This window comes from Populus euphratica, unplaced genomic scaffold, assembly GCF_000495115.2.
Source record: "Populus euphratica unplaced genomic scaffold, PopEup_1.0 scaffold166.1, whole genome shotgun sequence".
Taxonomy (NCBI): Eukaryota; Viridiplantae; Streptophyta; class Magnoliopsida; order Malpighiales; family Salicaceae; genus Populus; species Populus euphratica.
The window spans coordinates 30,118-40,220 of record NW_011500054.1 but is presented as its reverse complement, the minus strand read 5'-3'; the positions used below and the strand labels follow the sequence as shown (position 1 = coordinate 40,220).

General features: G+C 35.1%; 2 protein-coding genes across 3 annotated transcripts; both read left to right on the top strand.

The window, feature by feature from the left end:
* The first annotated feature begins 267 nt into the window (after window positions 1–267).
* Window positions 268–5,980, top strand: LOC105107767 (probable LRR receptor-like serine/threonine-protein kinase At5g63710). 2 transcript variants are annotated; one of them, XM_011001806.1, is made up of 11 exons: window positions 268–448; window positions 1,482–1,652; window positions 2,414–2,543; window positions 2,708–2,779; window positions 3,270–3,413; window positions 3,748–3,813; window positions 4,106–4,176; window positions 4,263–4,406; window positions 4,504–4,845; window positions 4,966–5,360; window positions 5,458–5,980. In XM_011001806.1, exons 1-11 carry the CDS (start codon window positions 430–432, stop codon window positions 5,767–5,769), a joined length of 1,866 nt encoding a protein of 621 aa, XP_011000108.1. In that variant the 5' UTR covers window positions 268–429; the 3' UTR covers window positions 5,770–5,980. The 2 variants fall into 2 exon arrangements, with proteins under 2 accessions (XP_011000108.1, XP_011000109.1); XM_011001807.1 differs by lacking the exon at window positions 268–448 and adding an exon at window positions 492–511.
* Window positions 5,981–7,723: 1,743 nt separating this feature from the next.
* On the top strand, window positions 7,724–9,350 carry LOC105107766 (uncharacterized protein At1g10890-like). The gene is made up of 3 exons (XM_011001805.1): window positions 7,724–7,872; window positions 8,208–8,438; window positions 8,785–9,350. The coding sequence occupies exons 1-3, from the start codon at window positions 7,742–7,744 to the stop codon at window positions 9,026–9,028; spliced, it is 606 nt and encodes a 201-aa protein (XP_011000107.1). The 5' UTR covers window positions 7,724–7,741; the 3' UTR covers window positions 9,029–9,350.
* Window positions 9,351–10,103: the final 753 nt, after the last annotated feature.

Genomic DNA, 10,103 nt, shown 5'->3' with positions numbered 1-10,103 from the left:
AATTGACTTTGTCTCCGCAGAACATGGTTTATTTCATTTTGGAAGCCTCTCTTAAGACAGATGCTAAGAGTCTTCTGATAGATATGTATCAGAAGCATCTCACCGGGTTAATTTGGATATTTTAAAAGCAACAACACCAAAAGAAGTGTTAATCATTATCTTAATCCACTCCAATTGCAAGAAAAAGCATAGCAAAGTTTAACTAGTGGGATTCTCATTCTCGTCCTCCACCAATACACCACTAGTCCCTCCCATATTCTCTGTTATTGGCCTTTCAAGAATTCCATATTTTTTCATATCAAAATGCTTTGTGGGTCCATTGCATTAATCATCATTTATTCCTTATGATCATCATGATAGTGGCTGTGTTCAGCTTCTTCGTTTTCTTCTTCTTGTGCCACCATCTTTTTTCAGTCTTCTGCATTTTCCATGACTGAAGTTAATAGTGGTATGTTTCCTTTCATTCCTCCTTGATGTATCTGTCTGCCTGTCTGTTATGTACATTTGTCGAGTGAGTTTCTTGCAACTGTTGCATTCCAGCCAAGAGATTAATTTTTTGTGTATTCTTTCTTGGTTGTTGTCAATTTCATAGCTTCTCTCTTTTGTTCTTCAGGCTAGTATATATTTTATTTTTTGTATGTCCGTGTGGGGGATCACTAGCTGGTTGAGTTTATTACTGATGCTTAGGGATGGTAGCTAGGTTCTGTAGTTGACCATCATTGTGTTGAAAGATTATGAATTTGAAGTCCAAATCTGCTGTTTTTCACTACTAAGAGAAAACATAAAGAAAAATTGCTTGTTCTATGATCAAGCCAAGTAACTTTGTACAAAGAAATTGGGACAGAAAAGTTGAACGAACCTTGACCATTAACAATTTATGGTCCTGCAAAGTTTGTGGTGGGAAAATATTACTTGTCTCGTTGTTGTGAAATTAACAGATCGTGTGTTCTTATACGGAAACTTCCTTAAAAGGCAAGAAAGAAAGAATAAAATGAAAAAAGAAGAAAAAACAAAATCTATCTTGTTTCATTAGGGTGTGTGGTGGGTATAAGTAGATCTTTAGCTTCCATTTTCCCATCAGTTGCTTTTCTTGTGGAAGATGAGGATCACGGGAATATTTTTCTGCCAGAATTATGTATGAAATTTCTTTATGGGATGTGGAGAAGCTTAGATTGAACTTGTTCTGACTACCTGATAGAAAGTTTTTCTATTTTTGGCGTGCTCTCCTTTTCCTTCTCTCACCATCTTAGGCCATATTAGGGTAGCATAATTGAGTCTCCTAGATTCTAGATGCAAGCATAAAGGAAACCTGCATACAAAAAAGTTAAACCTAAAGTGCATGATCTTAAGAAAGAAGGATATATTTTGTTAGTGAAATCAATAGTGAATGCTTTGGTCTATTACTTTAAATGAGGAGTAATGGTAAAATTAGAGCATGCGCTTAATTTTGCTTTAAACTGATAAAACTTTTGCTTTATTAGAGCATCCAAGTGGTGGCAAGAGGTTCGCAGCTGAATCTCTCGGCTACACCAAATTCGGATACATGTTTGGAGTGTTCTCCATCAGGAATCCTCTGAAACAAGTTATCAACTGTCTTGTTCTGCTCAATTTTTTACAAATCATTAATTCATCCAAGGAACCTGACACTGAAGGTATGGTGTTATCTACAATTGGCTTTACTACAATGTCATTTGTTGGCTCCAAATACTAATACTGGTTGAAAGATATAAGGCTTGGAGATAGTTTGAAACTTCAGGCCTGAAAATGTATCCTGGCCTCAAAAAGTGGATCATTGGCATTTAAAAAATTATCGGAGTCTCTAAAAGTTTTCATTTATTTTCTTTAAGCTCTGTTCTCCCTCTGTAGTATCATTCTTTTGAAATAGTTTTACTGATTTCAGGCTCAATGTAAATCCATGAATTAATTTCTTCGTGGAAGTTTGGTAGTCTTGAAAGAAAGCATCACATTTAAACTCTGTTCAGACATTTCTCAGAATGTTTTGATTTTGAAAATTATCAGGACCCAATTATTATTATTTGATCTTGAGGGAAAGAAGAAAACAATTTCTGTCATCATTTAGCATGTTTCTATTGTTGCTCGAGAGCAGAAAGGCAAGCTATTAAACTCAATTGCATTATGTCTTGGAAAACTGCTATTAATTCACTATAATTTCTTCAAATCTGGATATATTTATACAACATTACCTTGGGAAAAAATCTTATTGGTTGGATAATTCACTTACAGAAATCTAACTTGTATAGCCAATTATGCTTATGAATGAGAAAGGTACAATATATAGTTGTCTCTTCCTGTTTTCATTTTGAAAATATTATCTATTTAACTGCTGCCAGTCATTACCTTCTACCGAGCACCGGATATTTACTGACACGTTTCAACTTTCTCTAATGTTCAGGTGGTGCTTTAAGAGATCTTCTACTGGCACTAAATGATTCCAATGGACAAATAGATTGGGATCCTAATTTAGTGAGCCCTTGCTATAGTTGGACTCATGTCTATTGCAAAAACGGACAAGTTGTATTCCTGTAAGTGTCTGTATTTGGAATACACTTCTGTTTTGCCTATTTTTGCAACACACTACTGTTATCCAGTGGAACTGCTGCATTTTTATTCGAGTCTTCCTTGATTGACAGTGCTTTCTTCAGTAAAATTTGCATTGCATTTACTCTGTGAACGTACTACTCTGCAGGAGCTTGAATTCACTTGGACTTTCAGGAACTCTTTCACCTGCAATCACTAAACTGAAGTTTTTGGTTTCCCTGTGAGTTTTTGGTTAGCTTGTAATTCACATGGATTTTCAGTTATATGTTTGCAGAAGCATTCATCTAACTATCAACTAAGACAGTTTGCCCAACCCGAATGTGAACCAATCTATTTCTAATACGAATTGATGTCCCTATTGAATCTGATTTTTCATGTGAAAATACTGATGGCAATAATTTACTCAGTTTTCCGGGATGTAAGACCTACTGTCAACAAAACCTAGCACTTCCACTGCTTAACATGAATATAAAGTTTCAGGACTAAGATTGATGCAATTGAATGGTAGAGGATGAAGTTAAAATTGATACTAATCTAGGAGAACTATCACTTTAATGTCATATTGTTTTCTTTTTATGATCTTATTTACATACCATTATAGAATTAAAACAAAAGAAAGAAAAAAGATTACCTTTTGTGTTTCCAGATGAGGTATGAGTGCTGGTGGTGAATTATGGCCATTTTTTTAGAACCTACCCTTCTCCATGCAGGGAATTAAGGAACAACAATCTATCAGGGTCCTTGCCTGAATATCTGGGCAACATGGTCCAACTAAAAAATCTGAATCTTGCCGGCAATAAATTCAGTGGTTCGATACCTGACACTTGGGGTCAGCTATCCAATTTAAAATTTTTGTAAGGATTCTTTAATGCCTCTTGAAGAGTCATATTTCCTTGCTTTGTTATTCTTATATGCGTGAAGCAGCACATCATCTTTGTTTTAACAGTTTCTTAGAATATGGCTTTGTTTTAAATTTCAGTCATTTTACTGTTTTTTCCATCAAGGAATCAACATTATGAGGTTCTACAGTGCTTTTCGGTAGTCTTGCTCTTGCGAATATCATCATTCTTAAAACATTTATTGGTTGCTTTACATGGCTGGTTAGCCTTTTACATATTGTTTGTAGTTATATTTCTCTACCTATGGTCGTACTATGTTCAATTGCTCATGATTCTTTTTCTCTGACAGGGATGTCTCATCTAACAATTTAACAGGAAGAATACCAGAGAAACTCTTTTCAGTTGCAACATTCAAGTAAATCCCACTCGAATCTTCATCTCATTGATCATCTTTTGTTTGGATTCGTTTGTCTAACCATAGCTGGTCGCTTTCTTTCTCATCAACTTGGTTAAAAGAAATCTCCTAACTGTGAAAACATGGTGGAAGGAGAGCTTAAAAGAGAACCCACCATTTAATGATAGAAATCAAGATTAACGTGTATAGTGATTCTTTGTAATTTAAGTTCTAAGACTTTAATCATCTTTTACTGGTAGGCACATAGTTATCAAGCTTGGTTTGCTTGACATTAATTGTTATGTATCTTCAGTTTTACAGCGACTAATATTGCTTGTGGCCTGAGCTTTGAAGAACCTTGCCGGTCAAGGTCTCCTCTTCGAGGTTAATTTCTGAAGACACTGCATTTTGTTTGTATTATTCTTCATGACATGATCTCCCGATGGAACCTAATCATGAAACATTTGCAGTTTCAACCAGGAAGTCAAGACTTAAAGTAATTGCAGCTTCTGCAAGCTGTGGTGCTTTCGGTCTACTGATACTTTTAGTTGTCTTGGCATACCAATATCATCAATTTCACAAAGAGAAAAATGATATCTTTGTTGATGTTTCTGGTAAATTTTGTTTTCGGTTGTGTAGTTGAATTGGTTTCAACATAATTGTTGTTAATGTTAACTAAACTCATGGCTGTTTTTTTTTCTGTGATTTTAGGTGAAGATGACCGCAAAATTTCATTTGGGCAGCTTAGAAGATTTTCATGGCGTGAGCTTCAACTTGCAACAGACAACTTCAGTGAAAGCAGCATAATAGGACAAGGAGGGTTTGGAAAAGTTTACAAAGGTATCCTCTCAGACAACATGAAAGTTGCTGTGAAACGCCTCGAAGATTATTACAGTCCTGGAGGAAAGGCTGCATTCCTGAGAGAAGTTCAACTTATTAGTGTTGCTGCTCATAAAAATCTTCTAAGGTTGATTGGATTTTGTACAACTTCATCTGAGAGAATCCTGGTGTATCCATATATGCAAAATCTTAGTGTTGCATACCACTTGAGGGGTATTTTTTGAATGAGCACTGTGCTTTCCATCTTTGAGACTTCAATGTTATAAATAGCACTCCTAAATTGATTCATAACAGTGACTTATGTTATCAATTTTCTTTTGATTCATTTTATAGATTTAAAGCCTGGCGAGAAAGGCTTGGACTGGCCAGCGAGGAAACGCATTGCCTTTGGTGCAGCGCACGGCTTGGAATATCTACATGAACATTGCAATCCTAAGATTATACACCGTGATTTAAAGGCTGCGAACATCCTTTTAGACGACAATTTTGAACCTGTTCTTGGAGATTTTGGGCTAGCAAAGCTCGTTGATACAAAATTCACTCATATTACAACTCAGGTGCGTGGTACCATGGGTCACATTGCCCCAGAATATTTATCCACCGGAAAATCATCAGAAAAGACAGATGTGTTCGGATATGGCATTACACTTCTTGAACTGGTAACTGGTCAGCGTGCAATAGACCTTTCTCGACTCGAGGAGGAAGAGGATGTTCTTCTGCTTGACCATGTGAGACTGCATGCCATGCGTCTATTATCTATCTTTCTTTCCACTTATACAAATTCTTCTTAAATAATGCTTAAAATGACGGAAATATGATGTACAGATCAAGAAGTTGCTGAGGGAAAACAGGCTTGATGACGTAGTGGATGGAAACTTGGAAACTTACGACCGCAAAGAAGTCGAGACGATTGTCCAGGTTGCATTGCTGTGCACGCAGAGCTCACCTGAAGGCCGCCCCACAATGGCAGGAGTGGTGAAAATGCTGCGAGGAATAGGTCTGGCCGAGAGATGGGCAAAGCGGGAGCAGCATGAGGATGTTAGGAACCAAGAATTCTCACGCATGTCTCAGCAATATATTTGGTCCGAGGATTCGAGCATTTGCCAAGAAGCCATACAATTGTCCAAGGCAAGATAAAGCTTCTCCAACATGAAACGGATTTTGAGACAAACTTATCAAACTAATGCATGCTTACTATATGTTACCTGTAGATTGATGTACATAAGCTAGAAAATCACTGGAAAAAAACATAATATACCATGAGGGTGGGCATATAGAACATGCCAGTTTCATCTTCTATGTCTTGTGTCTGTTACAATTGCAGTAAGGATATGGTATTGTTTGGTAATGGTCTGCCTCTGAGACGACTCTTTAGTTAATTCCCTACTGTTCGGTCCTTTTCCCTTGTCCCCTGTCTGAAGAAGAAAGGGCTGGATGGAGGAGTCACAAGTTGTCAATTTTTTATTTATTATTTCTAATGCTTGGACATTGCCAGTTAAATTTCATCTGAACAGTCTTATAGATTGAAAGTTAAAACATGCACAAGCTGACATGAGAAGTCATGGTAGCGTGTTACCTTAACCCAATGCTAGGAGGACTTGAAGCTTAAATGACGAATTTAAAATTGTATTTAGTCAGTGTTATGAGATAGAAAAAACATACAAGAAAATAGAAATATATTTAATTAATAAAATATAGATAGAAATGTAAAATAAATCTTATATTTTCGAAATAAAAAGTAGACATATTCTTTTATTTATATTATATCTGTTTTTTCTGTTTTGAAACTCCAAGCATTACCAAAAATATCAAGAATCAAGATTTATCAAAGTTGTTGGGATGAAGGACAAGTATTTCAAGTTAGGGATTCAAGTTGAGTAACTAAATATATCTAACAACTCCCGGATGATTTTGTGTAGTGATGTAACATGATTAGTATGTGTTTGATATTATAATGTATAATATTTTTTAAAAATATTTTTAATGTAGTAAAATGATTTTTGAAATTTTTTTTATAAGAGCATATTAAAATTATAAAAAAATAATTTTTTTAAAAAATCAATTTGAAATTTTTTAATAAAAAATAATTTAAAAAATAAGTTATAATATAAAAAAAAACACTTGAAAATTTTATTTGAAAGTCAAGAGAGTGAATGATAAAAAAAAGAAAAAGAAAGGGAAGAATGAAACTAGAGAAATGACAAAAACAAGATATTGCAGTTTTTCCCTATTGTCTGCGAGAAATGAAAAAAAAAATTAAAATAAGAGGAAGATATGTAAATATTAATATAAATTATCTTTATTTCACTTTTTTAACTATAAAAATGATATGCATAACTAGAAATCAACTTGAATAAGAGTTGAGCTACAAATTGATTTATAATTTTAAAAAATCAACCAATTTCTGATTAGATTTTGATTAATATAATATGAGTTGGTTGAATTACAAGTTAATTTAGAGTTTTTATCACATCAATTTTTATTTTATTTCTTATAAAACATAGATCAGATTAAATATGAATTAATTAAATTTCGAGATAATTTACTAAATTAATTCAACTATAATAATTAGAATTATAATTATAGATAAACAAAGCAACCATATTAAAATTAAGAATTCATGAGAATTCATTTATCATGACTTGACTTGAAATCAAAATCATTTTTAGTGAGAATTGATAATGTGGTACCTCATGAGTCATTAAAATTATAATGTAAACTATTTAGATGGTGGTCAAGTGATAAGGATTTCGAATCAAGGGGTTTGCTCCCTCTGTGATCTCAGATTCGAGTTCTTGGTTGCTCATATGATGGCCACTGGAGGCTTACATGGTCGTTAACTTCAGGACCTGTAGGATTAGTTGTGGTGCGCGTAAGCTGGTCCGGACAACCACTTTAATCTAAAAAAAAAATTACAATGCAAGTTTCCTCCAAATTGCAGCAAATCATTTTTTTTTTATTTTAGTAGAAAAAATAAAAAGCATCAGGAATAAATGAACTAGAACTCATTTCCGAAACAGTTGATTGGGCCTTGGCCCGTCTAAAAAAAATAATCCAGCACAGTTCATACAAAATTTAAGTTATGGCTAATAAAATTAAATGAAGAGCGATGGCTAGAAGCATCTCTCGGTCGCCGTCGTACCGGCGTAGGCGCTCACCGTCGCCACCCGAACACCACCGTAGTAGAAGAAGCAGAAGGGCTGACCGCAGCCGATCTCCTTATTCTAATTCTCAACCCAGGTCACTTGCACTTTGTATCAAAAGCTAATGACACTATTTATTTCCTTGTTTTTTTGTTCTTAAAAATTCAATCTAGTAAATTATGGAAGTAATTTGATAATCCGATTTGTGGGTCTTTTGCCACTCTTAAAAGGGTGTATGCAATGTGGTAAAGTTGTGATTTTGAAGTCATCTTTATTCAATCTTGTAAGGGCATTTTTTTTGGTACTTAAATTCGAACTCACAGTGAAATTTGGTACAATATGGAGGCGAAATGATGTTCCTATTAGTGGCTCTTTGATTATTCTTAAAAGGGTGTGTTGTGATGATGTAAAGTTGTGAGTTTTTTAGTGCAGGAGAAGAAGTGATTCTGATTCTCCACCTCCTCGTCGCCATCGGAGCAGTCGTTCGCCCAGTTATAGGAGGCGTAAAAGCCGGTCTCCAACAGCTCCTAGGCGGCGTAGAAGACAACGAAGTAGAAGTAGGAGTGAATCATTATCTCCATTGCCTAGGTCAAGAAGTCTAAGTATTGCTTCTACCAAAAATGCTGTTGAGAAACTAAAGAAAGAGGAGGAAGAGAAGAAAAGGTAAATATCTTATGCATGTTCTTGCTGACATCTTATTAATATTGCTAAAAGCTTAGTGATGTGAGTTTAAATTTCTTCAATTTTTATCCCTATTTTATCATCCAATTGGGTTTTTGCCACTTTTCAGTGAGCAGGTTGATATTTAGTTCTGACATGTGACAGGTTAGCTTCTATGGGTTTTTGAATTAGTAAGCCACTGCTTATTCTAACATGCGTTGCTTAATGAATAATTATTTTCTTGTTTATGTGTACTTCCTCGAAGTGGAAATCTGCAATTTACTTACGATAGCTTTTGCTAGCTTATTGAATGACTCTTAACTGTTTTGTTTTTTGTACACGCTATCAGGCGTCAACAAGAGGCTTTACTAAAACTATTAGAGGAAGAGACTGCAAGGAGACTGGAAGAATCCATTCGAAAAAATGTGGAAGAGAAGTTAAACTCTAAGGAAGTTCAGTTAGAAATAGAGAGGCGGATAGAAGAAGGTCGAAAGAAATTGTTTGATGATGTTGAAGCTCAACTTCATAAGGAAAAGGAAGCAGCGCTTGCTGAGGAAAGAAGGAAAGAAGTAAGAATTTTGAACTCGTGCTAGTTACTTGTCCCTTTGTTGCAGGTTGGTTATGAACTTCCACCTGCCACCTGCCTATTGGTATTTTATTTGCAGTCATAAAAAATCAGGACCTTAACATGTAAAATGTTTAAAGGAAGTGGCCTATGTTATATAGTAATCATATGTTTTAACTTCTATTTTATATTGCAAAGAGTTTTTGAAGAGAAAAAAAAATAATCGAGGCATTGACAATCTTGTAATTGAAGCCATCTTGTTAATGCTTCAACTTCTATTCTTCTTTTAGGTGTGAGGATAGATTGTTGAGTCTTGTGAATCCATTGCGTTTTCTATCACTGTGTTTAAATATCATACTGAGTTTTGAGGCATAGGTTGGGATTTCCACTTGTAAGATATCTTGAGAAGTGATGTCAATTACCACTGCCATTGCATCAGTCATTGTCAATATTGACACCATCAGGAATGTTCTAATTGTATCTGTTTGCACTTGCTGTCATTGCCAATGCCAATGTTGTTGTCCCTTATGTGGCATAAATAATCTTGAGTTCCCTTTGGGTTAAGTCCCTGAATAATGGAGAACTGACCAAATCCCCGGCATTCAACTGTTGTTTCTAACATGTATCATCATAAGATGAAAACACTAAATACGTAGGTTTGCTGTCATATAAATATTGGCAATGTGGAATCACTTGTGGCAAGTCTCCGCAGGGTACCATTAAGGTTTTGGGATAGAACTGAGGCAGCGATTGATAGGAGGTTATTACAGTGGGCAAGACCAATGATGATGAGGAGGTGCTCCTGCATGTAGAGTTTGTAGTTCTCTCCAATAATTCCTAAACTTACGGCTTAACTTCTTTCTAAAGGAGATAAATGCCAAAGACTGTTTCAGCTAAATCATGGTTGAGTTAAATCTTAACATTAAAGAGCCTTAAAGTACTGTCCAAGCATTGTAGTTTTCAAACATGAAATCAAAGAGGGGAGCTCGAAGAGCAAAGAATGTTCGGATCAGTCATCTATCTGTTGGGTAAAGAACATATCTGTATTTACTAAAATCACAGTAGGTGCAAAGCCAGAATCTAAAGATTTTTATCTGCTGAAC